At 39.5% G+C, this 19,448-nt stretch overlaps 1 protein-coding gene across 2 annotated transcripts in view; it reads right to left on the reverse strand.

Moving 5' to 3' along the window:
* Positions 1-6: 6 nt before the first annotated feature.
* Positions 7-19,448, reverse strand: part of RBP3 (retinol binding protein 3) — a 30,448-nt gene continuing 11,006 nt past the window's right edge. For both annotated transcript variants that reach the window (XM_080401564.1, XM_080401563.1), the window contains 3 exons: positions 12,947-13,137; positions 9,380-9,522; positions 7-7,528 (listed from right to left, as the gene is read on the reverse strand). In XM_080401564.1, the coding sequence (XP_080257690.1) occupies positions 7,203-7,528; positions 9,380-9,522; positions 12,947-13,137 (660 nt within the window). In that variant the 3' untranslated portion in view covers positions 7-7,202. The remainder of the gene's footprint in view (positions 7,529-9,379; positions 9,523-12,946; positions 13,138-19,448) is intronic.

The raw sequence follows: 19,448 nt of genomic DNA on the forward strand, positions 1-19,448 counted from the left end.
GGTTGGATAAAGAAGGGGAACATAAGTCACTTGTATCCATTTCTTTTTGAGTTTACATTAATTTCTTAAAGGAAATCACTGTTTACAATAATTTATAATAGATGCTTTCCAAAAAAATATAAAACTTTTACAAGAGTCTGCGTTGGTTGTAAGTTTTGAAAACGCAACCTAGCCCTTGCCAATCTATTTTTGAAGAAATAAAAGAGTGAAATGAATACACATACAGTATTGATTTGAAAAGACTTGGGAACAAAATTGTTGTTTTGCAAACAGTTTTCTTTGCTTGTATTTGATTTGCTGGTGTTTGTGCAGTACAATGTAAATACAGAAGTAACAACCACCTCATTGAATGAGGAATCTTTAAGCACTAAAAAAATCAGAGCTTGTATGCTAAAAGAAAAGAAGTTACTGTTTCTAGCAGCTTTGGTGGACTTTTACTCCTTTATGTTAGCTGAATCGGCTCTCTCATCAGATTTGTGAGTCTGAGTAAAATGCTTCTATCTTACTGTCTCCTTGGCTTTGAAGTTAAGACTGTCTGAACTTTGTGATCATCAACAACTGACTGATAGACCGCCAAAAAGGATGTGACTTATAAATCAGTATATCTGAGTTCTACCCTATGCTCTGCCACTTTTGCAATATCTTTTATAAAGTCAAATCAACCTGGATCTGTATCAAAATGTGACCTATTGTCAATGTTACTGTCTAGGCAGTGAGCACAAATTCTGGCCTGATGTGTGCTTGCAAGATCTGTGTGACTTTAGCAGGCATACAGATCTGATGGGTGTTAGAGTGTGGCCTGTGGTTTGCAGGCTTTGGATATGCTAAAGAAAGCAACTGGAGTATTTGAGTTACTATTAGCCACTGATAGATAGAATCTGCACAGTAATTGTGGATGGTAGGCTCTGTTCTGCTAACACCTAGAAGAGGAACGTCCTTCGCAAAATGACACAGGGATACATGAATTGCATTGTATTAGACCATCTTGTCTTTCCTCTGTTTTCTACATGGGCCAATTCCAGCTTTTTTTTAAAAGAAAGTGCCAAATCCTCTCTATAGCCTGTCCATTTGTGAGGTTTTTTTATTGCCTACTTTGGTTTGAGCTCTGCTTAGTCTCAGAAGCAGATGAGCTTATACTGTTCTGGGTGCGTGGGTGTAGCAACAATCCTGTCCACTGTTACTGCAGCTCACCTAATTAGCCTTTCCCTACTTTTTTAATCTGTTAGGGGCTTACTCTTGGTAGCTTATGACGTGTTCTTCAAGTGAGCATTCACCTCTCTTTTGGATAGTATTCTTTCAGGTTGTCTGATGTTTTTGTGGCCTGTTTCTGAGCCTCACCTGCTATTATTCCCTTTCAGATAGAGGATGATCAAACCCCACTCATTTCCAAGCTAAAAGTAAAGGACATTGCAATATGCTGCTTATTATTTCCCACCGTACTGATGACAGAGCTCAATGTTTGCTGCACAGTGGACAGAAGTTTTCTCTGAGTTCCTGTGATGATGCCTAGGCTGATAATGCAAGTACCAGCAAGTAAACACATCTGAATTATAAAAGCCAGCCCAAGAGTCAGTTGCGTTCGCCATATTACACTCATTGTCATCTCTTTGAAGATTTCTATAAATCAGGAGACTGTGTTCTTCCCAATATATTATTGGTGAACATTAATACATGGCTGCTTCCTATTAACATAAACATTTGACTTACTGCAGACCAGCCACTGGCTGTGCACCCCAGCTTTACTTTCCCAACATAAAGTGATTAAACTGTTTATATTATGCCTTTGAGTTCAGAAGATATACATTGAGACTGGAGGTCTGGTTGGATTGTAACACAGCTTTCCAAGGTCAGTGGTGGAAGCTCTTTCACTGGAGTCATTAAAAAGCAAAATGAACAAAAGCTTTGAAACATGGAGCACAGGGAAAAACCTTGCATTGAGCAGGGGATGATGTGGTTTCCTTCTAATCTTTCCATCTCTATTTTGTGTCCAATAACATTTACTGTGTAAGGAGTATATTTATGGCAAGGTTTAATGGGCCAAATTTCACTCCATCTAGTTTTATCTGGGTGCCAGCCAGTTTACTGTGAAGTCAGTGTCCATAAAGTGTAATGAAGGACTCCATGGTGTAACAGCATTCGTATGTGGTTAGGTTTACAGTTCCCATTAGTAGTTTAGGCCAGATTGTGATCTCATTTATTCCAGTGCAAATCCAGAATAATTCTATGTTGCTACTCCTGATTTACATCAATTACTTTACGATCAGTCTGGCCCAATATAAATAAGTCTAAAGGTTTTTTGGTACCTTTGCCGCAAAATGTTCTATTCTGTACTTATTGAGAGATGCCATGTTTTCTTAACAGTTTTATTATTAGAAACCTAGCTTCAGATTTCTTCTGGAAAAAGACAAGACCAGCTGTGTAATGCTCCCCAGTGTTATGCTGGTGCATCGCTTCAGCGTTACTCTGCTCCAAGGGCCTGCTTTTTCCAGGGTGCTACACCTGGCATATCATTTAGATCAGAATAAAGCAGCAGCAGATCTCACTGGTTACAGATTTTCTCTGATTTTTTGTTGGTGTAAGTGATCTTGAGAAAGTGTGGAAAGTCAGCCACTGATAAACAACTGCTGAATCTCAAAACCTCTCCCAATGGTGTGTTAGATCTACATCCTTAGAGGTCTCACCAGTGATCAAAGTTCTTCGTGCTGCTTATGGTATGAGGCTTAAGCAACCAACAAGGCTACAGGGAGAGAGAGCTTTCCTTTATGTCATGAAGTTGTTTTCTTTGTGAAAAAAAAAAGAAAGGTTAGAACTCTTACCCAGTTTCTTTATGGGCGTACCTCAGCCACAGCAACTTACATACTGTGCTGACAAGCAATGCATAAATGCCTCCTATGCACAGACAAGCAAGAGAACCAGTTCCGAGAAGTGGCAAAGTTGATTCAAAATGCAAAAATGAAGAGAAGCGGTTTTTAATCAGCTTTATTTCTGGTACCATCCTCGCATCCTCCAGCTGCAGGGGCAGCGCAGTTTGGTCTGAGCATGTAGTGACTGGGGTTTTCCCTCCTGCAACATGGAATTCACACTGCAGGCAAATGTGTTCAATACTGCCCTTGCTACTTTGCAGTGGCTGCTGGCATAAAAATTGAGTGAACAGATTGCTTCTTATACTTGACTGCTTTGTGAACTAAGCCTTGTTTACACACACAGCTGACCAATATGATATTCTGTTGCCTGCTGCACCTGTGCTGACATCACAGCAAACCAGCACAGATGCCAGTGGAACCAGGACTTGATTCCTTATATGTAAAAGGAGCTCTTGTGTAAAGCCCCTTGTGCAGGCACAGGGAATGTCTTACATGTCTCAGGTTTAACTGAGTGTCTTACCTAAGTTGGCTTACATAAACCAGGGAGCTTATCCAAAATTATTGCAGATCTTATGTCTTTAAACAAAAATTTTCTTATTAAAGCTGAGTGAACCAAATATTGCACAGGCAGAAGGAAACCTAACGAGACAAAGAAAAACAAACTTCTTATAACTGAGTCATGCCGGAAGCTTTTTTTCCCTTATGTCTAGAAGTCTGAACATTTGAATTGGTGCAGATGAGAGGAAATCCTGCTGGAGGAAAGGCACTCTACTAGTAGAGCAGGGGGTCATGAAGAAGTAAAGCAACTTAAGGAATTCATGAAAGGCTGCATTCTGCCCCAGTGCAATACCGTGATTTTACAGCAGGGATCTGTATCTTTTCTACAAGTAGAAATGCTTGGAAGAAAAGAAATATAAGATTTTGATTTTTTAAACAGGATGCAACAATGTGAACTGGTTTGTTTCCTGTCTTTTCTAGCAACTGCCTGTATCTTCTTGATCAAACCAGTTTGTCACAACATCTGTTTCTGGATCAGTGGAAAGGGGCATAACACAAAGCTGTCGAGCTTAGCTTTTCAGGCTGTGTTTCTGCAGTGGGTTGTGAGTTTACTGATAGAGAACGCCATGTTAGGATATTTGCTTACTCATTGATCCCTGAACTTTTTCCATTGTAGATGTGTTTCTCCATCAAAATGGCACTCAGACACACTTCTGAAGAATATATATTTATTTGGGGTTTTTTTGAGGCAGTTTTCCACTAATTGATGCAGCCTGTGGCTCTCATTGGTCTACAGAGCACAGTTTGAAAATCACTGGATTAAGGCAGCTTTTGTGGTATGATCAGGGAAGACTACATGAAAGGCACTGTCCAGAAAGCAAGAATGCATCATTTTGTAGCAAAAAAAAAAAAAAAGAGTAAGATGGCTGCCATTTCTTGGTTAGAGTTCTCTGGAGGAGAACTCTCTGAAGGAGAAAGATCATACTGTCAGGAGGCCTGATATACCAACTCCTTCCTTCCTGCTTTTAAAGGGAACACAATTAGGATTAAACTTTAGGAAGTTCTTCTAAGTGGGATGTTAAGGAAATGGTGCTATAAACTGTGGAGTATCTGTGTCAGCTCTGGAACCAGAACAGAGAAGGGTGGCAGTTTCAGCATGTTCCTGTTATGCTGTGGAAGAGCACTTCTGAAATTGCTTGTCCCTCCCTAACAAAACTTCTTTCTCGTTTAAACCACAAACCATGGATTTTCTATAACTAATTTACATTTATAGTTTTCTGATGCTCAAACCTTTCGGTGCAGTGTAATTTTCTATACAATTACAGTCTGGTTTTTTGTGAGTTCTGTTGATCACACTGTGCTGTGGTCATGGTTTGGTTTGAGCTGTTTTACACATCAAAAATGCCAGGTGGTGCCAGACCTGGGGGACATACATACAAAGCAGGACTCTGGATCTATGTCTTCCTTCACACTGTAGAAGAAGGTGGAAGATCCATGCAGAAAGCAGCTGTGGGAAAAAACGTTCTTGACTGCATAAGTGACAGAGATCTCTTTAGTTCCGAAAATGCACGTCCAGATTTCAGGGAAAGTTCTGTTACCTATCGTAATTCTAGATGTTCTTGAAGTGTTTGGTACTTCTAAACTGTACAATTGCACTTGCTTCTCTTGCTTCAGTAAGTCCTACAGGCTCTGCCTTTACATGTATTTCCTTTCTGTCAGTTCTGAATTCACCACCTTTCAACTGCACTGTGTTCAAGTGAGACAGGATAGGATATAGCTTGTCTGTCCTGCTTGTTATCCCTCCATTCTGAGATAAGAAAGCTGGTCTTTTCAGTATCTTCAAACAAGAAGTTTCCTGTGGTCCTACTCTGAGCAAAAAGTACAGTCTAACACAATTTACACTACACTGTGTCCAAGTTCTAAGCTCATGGAGATGGGAATAAATATGATATAGCTGTTTGTGAAGACAGGAAAAAGTTGTTTTTTAACACACTGGCCTGTATCATGCCTGACAGTTTCAATGCTAATTAGCCAGTAGATGACCTATGAAATAGTAAATAATACTTTGCCAATTAATAAAGTTTGTCAAGGTTGCACATTAATTTTCCAGTGAAATCGATCACTTCAGTAAACTAACAGTGCTACTGATGTCAAATGGACTCACCAGCAAATGCATCTTCATTGTTTGTTTTCCCAGCTGGATTCCAATTTCTAGACATAATTATTATTCATAATTACTTACCATATTACTACAGGAAGAAATTATTTGCTATTTGTGCCCATATGGTATATCTTTTGGTTCTTGAATGGATGGCTAAAGCTTTTAAATGTTGGGTTTAACAACTACTATTTTTTGTACATGACAGCACAACTGATTGTGTTTAGGAAAACAAAGTATATCTGGATCATTTAGATATTAAAGAGGCTTAAAAGACATTAGAAGAAATACATTAGTGTTGTTTACTCATTCATTGACTACTCCAGTCTTTTCCATATTAAGAATCTTTAATATTCTTCAAACATATATCACTTTACACAAAATTCCGTATGAGTTAATTCATTGAGTTTAATTAATTTAAATATTTTTCACAACACTGAAAAGTTCATCAGCTAGTTAATGCACAAATATCAGAACATGAAAATGACTCAGAAGCATCCAAGTTAGTGATCACACTGAGTGTAGTTGGTAAGACAAACAAATAGTAAAAAAGATGGAAAGTCTATCTGGTTGGTAAAATCATTTTCCTGTAAATACTGAAAGAGATTCTCTGCAGTCAGGTGTTTAAACATGATTCATTAAACAAAATGGCAGTAACTTACAAATGAGCAAGCGAACAGCAATGTGTAACTACTACAGACTAAATGTCAGGGGACCATTTTCCTAACTTAATTACCTTACAGCTGCATTTTGTAGAGATGAGAATTTTTGAGATCTAGATTAAAGTTATATGTATTTCTAAATAATGACAAAGACAGACGGTTAGATAAGAACTGTAAAAAAGGAATGTTGTGCATTGATTAAGCTCGCACCAATAACTGTTAGTTGCCCTGGAATACACTATTACTTAATACTTAGCTTGTTAGCAGGGTGTAAAGGATATTTCTCTGCTTTCTTTTTGTCTTTGGGGCAGGACACACAGAAATCTGTTTTTAGCCTTAAGTAAAAACATATGATTCTTTTCCCTGAGTCTGTTATCTAAGCAATGGGTGAAAGAGTCAATGTACTACTGCCTTTCTCCTGCTCATTCCCACTCCCTTTGCCAGATACTAGGGGAGAAGCAGGCATGTACCTAAGAAATACCAGGAGTCTGGTCAGCCCTGACAGACTAGGAATGGTTATTTTTGGTACTTCTAAATGATGAAATGGGGACGAGGCTTAATTAAGCTCTTGCAGTTTGGAAAACACACTCTCAACTACTGTTAATTCTTCTTTAAGATGTATAAATATGAATGTACACAATTTCCAAAAGAACAGAAGTGCCTTCTCTATCTTTGCATAAATGTTTTGAGGTGACTTCCATGCCTTCAACACTGACAGCTTTTCTAAGTGATTTTCTAAGGGACTGAAGGAAATCTGTGATTTAAGTGAGCTAAATCTTAAAAATAGACACTGCAACAACTAACATTTACAGAAGAGGAATCCAGAAGCCCCAGAATTATACAAGTATCTCAACCATGTCCAGAAAGAGCTGGGTTCCACAGAACAGGGTAAAAAAGTCATCATGAGGAACAAATCACTGACCGTAGAGACTGAAATTACATTCCCACTCCTTTCTAGGGTTTACATTTGGGGAGGTAGCTTGCTTTCCCTAAGAACTAGGGGCATGTTCCCCCACTGGGCTATCTAGAGCTGTGCAGGTGAGCACTGAGCATCTCCTTTGCTTTGATGAGTGCAGTTTCAGCTGGTGTTTCCATGTGAGGAGGCACCCCTTTCCCTTCCCAAGCAGTGCTCTCTTGGGTAACTGATCTGGAGGTGGGGATGATGATGTAGAAGTTGGTATCATCTACTTGATACGTCTGCGGGGAATGGCACCCACCACTGGTCTGTTCTCCAATGATGAGAGCTCTGCCCAGCCTCTTCATTATGTATACAAACTCCTCAGCAGCTCCAGCTGTCACAGCACTGGTAAGGATTATTAGCCCCTTCTGAGAGCCATACCTCTCCCCTGTGGGATAGCACAAAAAAGTCAGAAATTAATCCATTTTCAGATATTTGTTTGCATAATGGAGCAAGAGGGGCCAAGATACAACACACTTCATTTCCTACCTGCTATTAACAATTAAATAAGTTTGGAAATATACTTTGTACCTATGATGGTATTAAAGCACTTTTTACACTAGCCCAGCCTCTATACTGTAAGAAAGACTATCGCTCTACATGGTACTCTTGTGACATCAATTCCTGGTTATAAGCTCCAGCAGCTGGGAGGCCAGCTCATGGTTACTACTGCTGGCTCTTTGTGTCTTTGACTTTTACAGGAGCTCTAGATCCCTCAGACAAGTGGGAAAGGCAGGTGAAGAAAGTAACATTTTCCACTGCTCCGGCAGGAATACTCAAAGCTCAGCCAGCATCATCTTCAGTTTCACTCTCATCCCTGCTCTAGGAATATGGGTGTCATAGAGCTTGGCCTGCAAACTATGCAGGCAACGTTTTATGAAATTACAATTATAGTGGTTTCCCACAGGCTTTTTATAGTCTATAAATGGAAGCTGTTGCAGGGCCTTTGTCCTAAACCCTTCAACAAATACCCCTTTATTATTAGGATCGAGCCAAGTTATCTCATTTTCTTACATAAACCAGCTGACAGGAGTAGAGGTTTTTTGCACCTTATTTTCAATATGCCTGAATACGCTAGATACTTTTTGAGTGCTTAGTTCCTTTGAAAAACTGATCAGTGTGTCATAGCTGAGACCTGATAACTTGAAAACTAAATTGCTCTAAAAATGTCATTCTTAAAGTAAGTTACAGTATGACATATAATTCTCATACTAATCTGTAAGAGAGGGGCCAATAGCATGGTAATTAATTTCCACACCATCTTTGCTCTTCTCATTTCACTATAGATGTAATATCCATTAGAAGACCCTTTTCACAGTATATATATATAATACAGGACCAGATCCAGCTGCTTTGAAGTTAATATGAGTCTGCCTGTTCTTTTTGACGGGAACTGGAATGTGTCCATAGTAATCATATCCTTAGCACCTCCCACCTCTGAATGCCTGGGAAAATAGATGGACCCTGCAGCCCGTGACAAAGTTTAACCATTTCAGCATGATCCAAGCCAATAATTGCAGACAGCATTGTGACACCTTTTTTGGTACTGTCTTAGCTTTAAAGGGGAAAAAAAATAAAACCAATGTTTAAAGCTCTTTAGCACTCTAACTGCACTTTATGAGCACTGGAGAGCTCTGTTCCTGCATGTTGCAGCACCCTTTCAACTTTCACAAACAGTGGGGCAGGGTTGTGTGTGTGCGCGTGTGTGATACATTGCCAGATGTTCCAAACTGACTCAAATGTGCAAAATTCAGTGCTTTTCTTTCTCTCTTGCATTATCTGGATAAACTGGGCCATTGTGAGTATTTCCATCTACTGAAATAGTGGATTACACAGGTAGACAGTGAGGAGCTGCATATAAAACTATGTGTGAGTATTGGAAGAGATATTACTAGAAGTCTAGGCAGCACAGGATTTATTTTTAATTTTGGCAACTTTTAAAAGCAACAAGTCACAACTGTTGTACACAGTATTCAGCTAAACTTCTGGGGACCAGTTTACAAACCGCCATGCTTAACATACACCATTCCTAGGAGCGATAAACTATTATTTATAAATGGCATTGAGGGACATGGCTGAAACTAATTTTCTTTTTTTTTAAACATTCTCTGCCCAGCTTGAGCTAATCATGGCAGATGCTTTCAGCAAATGAGTTATCATGTCTAATGGCTCACTTTAAAATACACAAGGAGGGACATCTGAAATGAAAAGCTATGCTAAAAAGAAATTGTCACATTACCTTTGACCTGTGGCTGGGTCCATATTTCCTTTACTGAGTCACTGGGCCTGTCATAAACTTTGTCCAAGAGAATTTGGCGTCCTTCATCAAAGAAGTATGAGCATAGAATTGCTATGGAAGTGGTGGAGCCTCCAATATTGTACCTTTTCAAAACCAAAAAATATTAAGGAAGCAGTTGAAAATTTGTGGCAGACAGTAAATCTCCCTTCCAAGTATTGTTCCTTAACATCAGTACTGAAAGAACTTATGGCGACATTTTGATACATTTACATTCATTCTCCTCTATCAGCATTTGCATATTCATCATAGAAACAAAATCCTGTCTAAGAGTTTTGGACTGTTATTGCCCACAAATGACTTCAAAAGCAAACATAAAACTGAATTGTCTATTTTTTATTCAATCTGGAAAAAATTCAGCAAGCAAGCAAAGACTCTTCATCTGAAAAGAAACATCAGATCCTTGTTATTATTCTACTCTGAATAACCCATGCTGTTACTGACATAGGCAGCATAAGTAAATACCTAAAACCTTATATATATGTAGATGTTTGTAAAGTTGTTGTGTTCTTATTTCCTGCTGCACACAATGAGAATACTTGGTGTTTGGCACTTTATAAGATCAGTTCATTCCTTTTGGTGCCTAAAGATTGCTTTAGCTGTGTCATTTAGGACAGCCACGTTTAAAAACATCATTTGTAGCTTAACTTCATACCAGTCTCTGAAGATTAAATTCACTGAAGAACCTAAGCATCATTGGAGAACCCCTGCTATGAATACACACAATGGAATACCAAATCATTTTTTGTCTATCACTTTTCACTAATACTAGAGCACGTACAGCACTGGAAATGTTTGTACTTTGCTCACTAGTAGGAGATAGATACAGTGCTTTCCTGCAGCTGATGTTAGGAATGCCTGGCACAGACATTCCAGCAAAAACCTGCTAGAAAATGAGTTTTGCTCAGTCCAGTCCGTAAGTTTTTACTTCCAGAAATGGAGTATGTAGTCCAGGAGGTCTCTGTGCCAAAGAGTGAAGCTACCTGTTTATGCTGCAGCATTTGGGAGCTGTATGCTGGATTCACACTCTTGACTGGTGAGAACTGAAATAAGCCTTTTCAGTGTGTCCCAGATAACGCTGTGCTGCCAGGAGCTCCTGCTGCTGCTGCACAGCCCAGGAGGCAGCTAGACCCAGCAGAGCCCAGTTTCCTGCAGCTGCCATCATGGCTGAAGTGAGTGGCAAGCAGGCAGCTAAAGCAATGCTGGAGAGCTCTTCCTGGGACTCTGGCAGACAGTGAACCTGCGAAAACTTTGGTCAGTAATGACTGAGAAGTTGTTAGAATTTTATCTTAACTTTTGGACGCAAGTCCTTCCTTCATCACAGACTTCTTGTGTGACATTGGGGAGGCTGTTTAGTTTATAAGAATCTCTTCTCAGTGCTGTGAAGGTTAAAAATACGAAGTTTGTGAGTGGCACAGCTGTTCCACAAAGGCGAGAGACATTATGCCTTATGGTTAATTCCATGCAAAATCGAAATTATCAAAATATGAAATGTATGAGTGACCCAGCTGTGTTCCAGGGAGGATAAGTTGTAAGATGAGAAACATTATTCATTGTAGTTAATCCCATGCAAAATTGAAATTATCAGCCTTGCCTTAAAATCTTAAGATTGGTTTAGGGAGAATTTCAAAAGTTAAAATGTTTGGAGTTATCTTCTATATGCCTTCACAGACTGGGTCTTTTGTGTGCACTGAAAAGGCTGGAAATACATTAAATAAAAACAAACCAAAGCAACCCAAGAAAAAACCCCGAGACCAGCTGCTACCTGGGGCATGACTTCACCTTTGTTGTTTTATTGCTCCTGGCCCTGATATAAGTGTCTTGGGTTTCAGCTGGGAGAGAGTTAATTTTCTTCTTAGTAGCTGGTGCAGTGCTGTGTTTTGGATTTGGTGCGAGAATAATGTTGATAACAGATGTTTTTAGCTGTTGCTGGGAAATGTTTATACTATGTCAAGGACTTTTCAGTTTCTCAGGCCCTGCCAGTGAGAAGGCTGGAGGGGCACAAGAAACTGGGAGGGGACACAGGCAGGACAGCTGAACCAAACTAGCCAAAGGGGTATTCCATACCACAGAACATCACACTCTGTATATAAACTGGGGGGAGTTGGTTGTGGCCTGATGATAGCTGCTTGGGGACTGGCTGGGCGTTGGTCAGCAGGTGGTGAACAATTCTATTGTGCATCACTTTTTTTTTTCTCCCTTCCCTTTGGATTTTATTCCTCTCCTCCCTCATTTTCATTAAAATTGTTGTCATTATAATTCTTATTATTGTTTTGGGGTTTTACCCTCTTATTTTATTTTACTTTAAATATTAAATTGTTCTTGTCTCAACCCTTGAGTTTTACATTTCTTTCTGATTCTCCTCCCCACCCTTCTGTGTGGTGGTAGGGGAGTAAGTGAGTAGTACTTAGCTTCTGGCTGGGGTTAAACCATGACATACAAGTTATAGGTTGGGAGAAAACCGGGGCAAGAAAGAAGAAAGTCCCAGTCCTGTCTCAAGTCTATTGGAGGATGGTGGTGCCTTTGCTGAATTTTAATTCAGTCATAGGTGTGTTTTGTTGGTTGCTGCCCTGCCCCCTCTGGGCTCACATAGTGAGATCTCTGCTCTCATCACCATGCACTTTTCCTGCACGTGCTCTAAATCCTAGAAGAAGATTAATTTACCAAATATTGAGACACCCATGATGGCAATGAACATAAATGGTTCTAGCATTAAACCCGAGTTCTTACAAAGGCCTTCTTTTCTTTAGTTTATATTTGTAATTCTGGGCTTACAAACATTAGCTCTGGACCAAGACAAGGGAACAACTGAGTTACCTAAATATTGTATGGGAAAATTGTTTGATATTCATCTGCTTTGATAGCTGGTGACAAATGGATACCATCTTCTGACTCATAAGATTTGGAGCATTGTTGACACACTGGAGTGTACAACAGAATCCTAAGTTGAGAGCAGGCATATGATGCTGTAGCCTGTTGCTGCAGGGTTTAGGAATGCTATGGTATCTTTAAGCCATCTTTGTGCTCTGTGCACAAGGGTTATTCTGTAAAGGGCTGATTGCCCAGGACAATTTAGTGCTGTAGATATAGCAAAATAGATGTTATAACACAGCTTATGCATGGTCTTGTTTTTTGACTGTTCAATCACTTGACCACTGCCTGCAGTAAAAGATTTAATTAAGCCATATATATATAATTAATACAAGGCACATGCACAGTTAGATTAGAAAGAAATCAGGGGAAGAAAATAAATGTGTCATCCAGGATTGTGTTCTACAAGATATTCCCTAAATTTGCCTATTTATTTCTAAATATCTGAAGTGATGGTACAATTTATCTTGAGATATACTTCTAGACTGTTATTGTTTTCCTTGGCTGTTTTCCTTTTCTCATTTTATCCCAGCAATGTTAGTCTGTAAACAGGACAGTAACCCATGTAAAGCTAATTCACTGTTACAAATAAAACACTGCTTTGAACGAGCTTTGGTTATTTGCCATTCAAAGGTTTACCTCATGTCTATGATTAATGCATCTGTGTGAACAATTTTCTTCCAAACATGCTCTACCAGTAGGTCAGACACCTGGGTTAGAAGTTCACAGTCTCCAAACATATCAAATCTCAGATAGCCGATGTTGTTTCCAAATACATTTGTGTGGAATGAAAATTTAATCAGATCTTCAAATACTTCTGGGGAAGGGATCTGAAAGAGTTTGGAAAAACAAAACAAATCATTTTCTGGCACTGATAGCTTGGCACAAGATTTAAAAAGAATATTTGGGTCAACTTTAGTCCAGGTGGGACATAAGTGAGTAATGTGACCAAGTTTGAAGAACATAATAAATGATATTAAGATTCTTGCATATTAAACATAGATTAACATTGGCTGCTGCACAGTTTGCCCAGTATAGGGCACATCAATAGCACACCCAGAACCTAGATCAGGCACATATTTGTCAAGGCTGTTTATTTTTGAAAAATACAGGAATTTCCTTGGAACAAAGAGGCTGAGAAGGCTACAAGAACTAACCTGCAGCATAGGCAGCTACCCCAGGCCTGCCACCCAGCCCACTTGTTTCCTTTAGCAGCTCTTTCTAAATAAGGCACTTGGGACATTTATAATCTCTTGATTTGCCTCAGCTGACAAAGAGCTTCTGGCTACAGGTGGGATTGCCCCAGCCCCTCTTAATGAGCAAGTCCCTGTGACAGTCAGGAGCCTGATGTGTTGGACATGTGCTAGGATATTCATGAGGTGGATGTGTTAAATCTCTTATTTGGTGACCATGTGCCTGGACTCTCACGTGTTAGGCTGTGATTAATTTAATTTTGTTTAGTTTTTGTTATTAAACAGCAGGCATTTTTTAAATAGCAACGTGTAGCCAACTAATAAAATTACCCTAGTAACCCCTATGTGCATTGAGACATAATGTGCTTTTATTGCCAAACTTCTGTCTTGCATGCATGTACCTGAAAACAAAAGACTCTCCTTCAGCTTAACGAGATAAGGCTTTGGGATGTATATGACTTATGTGACCTTCAGCAGTTTGGCTTTTTCTCCTCAGGGTTGCTGTGAAAATGGTATTATATTTGCTTTTTAATCAGTTGCCCTCTGCCATAGCTCAGCCCCAGACAATACATACTTTTACACCTAAAAGAACAAGGAATCAGCAGTGAACCATGTTCTAAAGGGTGCTCTCCCAGCCTGCAACATGCCACAGAATTTGGGAGGCATTTGGGCTCTCTGCAACTGTAGAGGAGTCAGGCAGCCTCCTGCCCTACATGTGCTCTGGTCTGGGGTTGTGCTCCCGCCAAAAGTAGGTCTGTCACAGCAGAAAGAGTTTCCAAAGGTGTGTGAATGTTGCTGTACTTGACAAAGCTCAAGCACTTTACATTTACCTGGGGGAAAATTTCCCACCACATCACACTTCTGGCTGCCCTGGGTTACTTTATCATTCAGTGCCTTCTGTATGTCAAAGCTGCCAAAATTTCAAACATTAATTCAAAAGCCCTGTTTGCCAGTAGTTGTTGATCTGATGGTAAAAGCCAATCCTGCTGAGTCTTTTTCTGTACCCTTCTTTCTCACTGTACCTTGTGAAAATAGCCATCATATCTGGACTGTAAACGTATCAGTCCAGCACTACTGAGTTTGTCATTTCCAATCCACTTCCCAGTGACAGCAATGCTACTTGATCTGCCCACTGTAGTTTGATTAACAAATCACAGTTTTGAAGAATATATCCAACATGCATTGCACTGTTCTGACAGAGCTTGTATCTAGTTCAGAGGTACTGGTCCCCCCAGGAGAAAAAAAGTCATCACTCATTGGTAACATCTAGAAATAAAATTGATGTATTAGTCTCAGCCACTTACTAATGATATTTTAACTGAACACGCAGATTTCTTAGCTCTTTTTTCCAACAATAATTGCTAGACGCATACACATAAGCATATTGATTCAGAATAACCTCCCTGTCTATATCTGGTAATTTTTCTTTCTACTTGTTCTTTTACTGTGCAGCATCACATCTTCATTCGCTGAGGACTTCAGTACTTGCTAACAGTGTTGCTAACTTTTGGAAATTCATTATAGATTTCAAGGTGGGCAGGTTGCTTTTAAAGCCTCAGGTCTTATGGGGTAAAATGAATACGTAAGGATCTCAAAGAAACTCTTCATCTTCATGGCTGCAGGAAAAGGTATGAAAACATATCCATTCTAAAGGCTCTAAGACCAGAAGTCAGATGAAAGGCACTCAGAAGGTATTTTTTTGTGGGGAGTGGGAAGCCTCCTAGTTTATAAGCAAAAGAAGGGAGGAGGCTAGGACTGACAGTAGAGCTACTATCCTGGAAAACTGCAGCTGCATGACACTGACACGTGGGCCATGTGCTGCTGGTACCTAAGGAAGTAAGTGTAGCTTCAGAAAGCAACAGTGTGCTCTACTTTGAAAAGCAGCGTTCTGTGTGCAGGCCAAGGACAAGCTGGGACAGGATGCAGCTGAAAGTAAGATCAGTCAGGCGTTATTTACATACAAATAACTTGATGTTAAATATAAACCCTCAGGTGCCTTAGTAATGTGGCTAAACTAAAGGACCTCCAAGCTAACACCGCTTAAGCCAAGGAAGAATAGTTTTTCATTAGCTACATAGGGTCTCCAGCCCTATTCTGCAGTCTTCTTCTACAGGTGAGTGGTCTAACTGGAACAAGTGATGTGACACAAAATCACATCCTAAAGGACCTAGAATGCTGCCCTAGGATCATGCATGGAGTTTCATTCCTGGTTCTGCTACCGACACATACCCCAACCATGGGCAAACTACTTTTCCAGCTGTGCCTCTCTTTCCTTCTTTTCTCCCCTTTTACCTCTCCCCTAAGTTGTTTTGTCTATTTAGATGGAAACTATTTTCATAGCTGATTTTGTGCTGACCATTGAAATGTAACCCTGATTTCCGTTAAGGCTGCTAAAGCTGTCAACTGCCAACTGTTAAAATATTATCAGCTAATACCCTTGTGTCATTGCAAATCCTGAGACGGGTTAAAGAACCATGAGATCTTGGGGGCTGGGTGGCGGGGTTGTGCCTTTCTTTCTTAGAATATCGTTTGGGTTCCCTGTGTACCCTCACAGGTGGGAATGGAACTGTCCATGCTAGTAGGTCCCCCGGCTCAAGGACTGAGCAGTATCAGCTATATCCCTGACAGCCCATTCTCACTTGCTCTCAAAATCATCCATATCACTGGGTGATTTCCAGGCAATCCAGTCTAGTACGTCACTAGCCTTACTATTACAAAGATGTTTTTAACATCCAGTGTAAACAGTCTAAGTTCACTACTTTCTACAGTTTAAGTGCATTACTTCTTGGCCTGTTTACCATGTACAAGGGAACAGATTATTCTCTTTGTGTTTGAAAGAGCCTTTTACGTATCTGAAGACTGTTTTCATGTCTCCTCAGTTTTCTTCTCTCTGGAATAAACAACTCAAATCTTTTAAACCTTTTCAAGATGACTCTTCAATCTTCACTTTATTCCTGCTCCTCTTTTCTGCTGTCTCCCCACTTGAGCCGTATCTTTCCAGAAAAGCATTGCCCAAGAATGTGCATAGTATACTCTAGCTGAATTTTCTTTAGAGCTGAATGTAGCAGAAGAATTCACATATCTTACTAATTATATTCCTCCTTATCCATTCCAGTTTGATGATTGTTACATTTTACTGCAACAACCTGACTCTATCGACTTGTGTTCAGCTTATAAACTGAAGAACGCATATACTTTTGTACAGGACTCCCTCTAAACAAGCTATTTTCTTCCAAGAGTTGTGCAGTCTATTACTATCACCGTAGAAACTGTGTAAGAATCCTGCATGTGTTCTTATTTAACCTCAGTTTTCCAGAACTGTAGCTTTGAATTCTAATCCTGCCCTCCATTGCACCAAGACAGCCAGGATGGGGGTGTTACCACAAGCAAAAGCTGAAATCCTCTGGGACAGTGCTCTGGAAAGGATTAAAAGAAGTTACTTAAGGCTCTCAGGCCCCAATGCGGGAGTGCAGGGCAGAGGGAGAAGCTGTACTTTCACTCTGCAAAGGGGGCACTGCACAGCAGTGTGTAAGCCTGCTCTGACAATACACAGCTTGTAACATACTCATTGCCAGCCAGTGAGAAGTTATTTTCTAGGCAGTGCCCTGGAAGATTAGATTTAAAAGCAAAATTCAAAACAATGATTCATGGCCAAATTTTGATTTTCATCCAAAACCCACTGAAAATCCTTAAAACTAATGGCCAAATCTACTGGAACATTAATGACAATGGAAAACAATGAGTACAAATGGATCTCTTTGGTGGGATTGCAACTGCAGACATAGCTGCATTGAGCTTGAATATCAGGATCAGAAGATGAAAGATACTAGAAAAAGAACAAAAGCAAATAACAAAGTGTCACAATTACTTTCTGTGCCAAATACAAGAAGTAAGCATGAGTTGCAAAAGGTGAAATTTCAATGAGGGTTGAAAAGAAGATTTTTTTTGGCTTGCATAAACTTGAATAGTTTCACTGACTTTACTGTGGTTATGTTGATATAAATCAGCATCATATGGGCCCACAACATTTTTTCCCATCTGTTAGTAATAGCATTTATGTTATTATTAAAATGTTAGTGTAGCAATTTGATTATGTATCTTGACACTTGGAGGCTCAGCATTTTGATTTCACTCATTAATGAAGGGACATAAGCAAACTATACTCTTTCCTCATGAAACATCTGTGACTATTGCCTCCTTCAGCAAGTACAATACTCTGTTATAGATACATATTATTTATCTGGGAAAAGGAGGACTTCAAATGCAGGAATAATTTATATTTATAAAGGATTCCTTGTTGTCTTTTACTCTGATCACCATTTAAAGCTGCTTATCTAAAACATTAATACAAAAATTCTCTTAGGTGTGAAGACTGCATTAAAAATATTTGGGCATTACCAAGGAGCCAAAAGAGTCACTCAGGGAGACTCTTGTCACTTAAAATTGATGTAATACATTTGCCAAATTCAGGCAGCAGTTCTTCTATAGGTTATCTACAATACTGAGGTGTTTATGAACAAAGAATTTCAGTATGGAAAGGAAAGTATGACTGGAGGGGGAAAGAGGCAAACAGAAGAATGAGAAGTAGGGACTACTGAACTGTGCATCAGCAAGTTCATAGAGCTCTGCCTTATAAGCAAAATGCTATTTTCTGAGTTACAAACAATATATACAACATTTGCCTCTGGGAAGACTGACTTTGCAAAATGGCATTTATGCAGCAGACAATTCCGGCTAGCATTGACCTTGCTGTTGTGATAGAGAAGACATACTCACTATCCTGTATTATGTTCAGCTGCTATTCTAGTGTAGCAGATGCAAAGGTCTACATGCATTTCACTTGTCTGTCTCCTATGTCCCATCCTATCCTTCCTGCAGTTATCCATCATCACTTTCATTTAATTGTGATGGATCTGCTTCACTGTCAAGGTCATTATCAGAATGATAATCCCACTGACAAGGGAAAAGGTGGCTTGGAAGGTAGTACAAGAGAAAAACTAGCCTTCAGGTTTTTGAGGAATAAAGGGGATACAGATAAAAAGAGCCACTATGTCCATGTATAAGGCTGTCAAAAATTTTTTTTAAATTACAAATGCAATTAGTGCCACCATGTAAGCTTCACTGTAATCTTAAGGCATTTGTTCTTTGGGATACCGGTATTCCTGAAATATTTTACAGCAAACAGCCCTCTTGGCCCTGCAAAAGCAAGGCAGGAAATTAAGGTACTTTTGCTGCCCAGTGCTCGGTGGAATGCGTGAATTTTATTTTACCTCTATCACAAGAAGAAGCCTTTACTTCAGTGACTTCGGTGTCTTTGTTCACTCACTCTCTTTCACCTTAAAATGTCTTACCACCACTCTCTTATCTCTTTGCCTCCCAATTTCCTCAAGCACTACCGGGGAATGCATATGCCTTTGGAAACCATTTTAGCCCTATAGGGACCTATGCTTCTTCTCTGTTATTTATACATTATTTCCTCTTGAAGAGTCTCACATTTGTCCTGATTTTCATCCACACTGATGGGATTTCTTACTTATGTATGTATCCCCAGCCTCTTCCAAGCATTTTGCTTGACAAAGAACTGAAGTAAACAGAGGCATTAATTAGTGTAATGGCATTTCCTCACTAGCTCTATCAGGATCAGAATTTCACATCATGTCACAAATAAGATATTTGTCCTGTACGTACTGTTCTCAACATTCAAGTTCTGAATAAAGTAAGTAAGGTTTGAACAAGTAAAAATAGCCAACAATATCTGTTAACAGCCTTCAGTGAAAATAGTGACTAATTTGCAAGATGGGCCAACTTTGTAGAATGAGAAATTATGATGTATCACTACTGATATGTTGATAATAATTTAGCAGGGAGCTCTGTGAAAAACATCTTCAGAATGAAGTTTTCTACACCCAAAAAATGTAGGAGGGAAAGATTGATGGAATAGAAAAATC

This window comes from Falco punctatus, assembly GCF_963210335.1.
Source record: "Falco punctatus genome assembly, chromosome: 9".
In the NCBI taxonomy this organism is placed as follows: Eukaryota; Metazoa; Chordata; class Aves; order Falconiformes; family Falconidae; genus Falco; species Falco punctatus.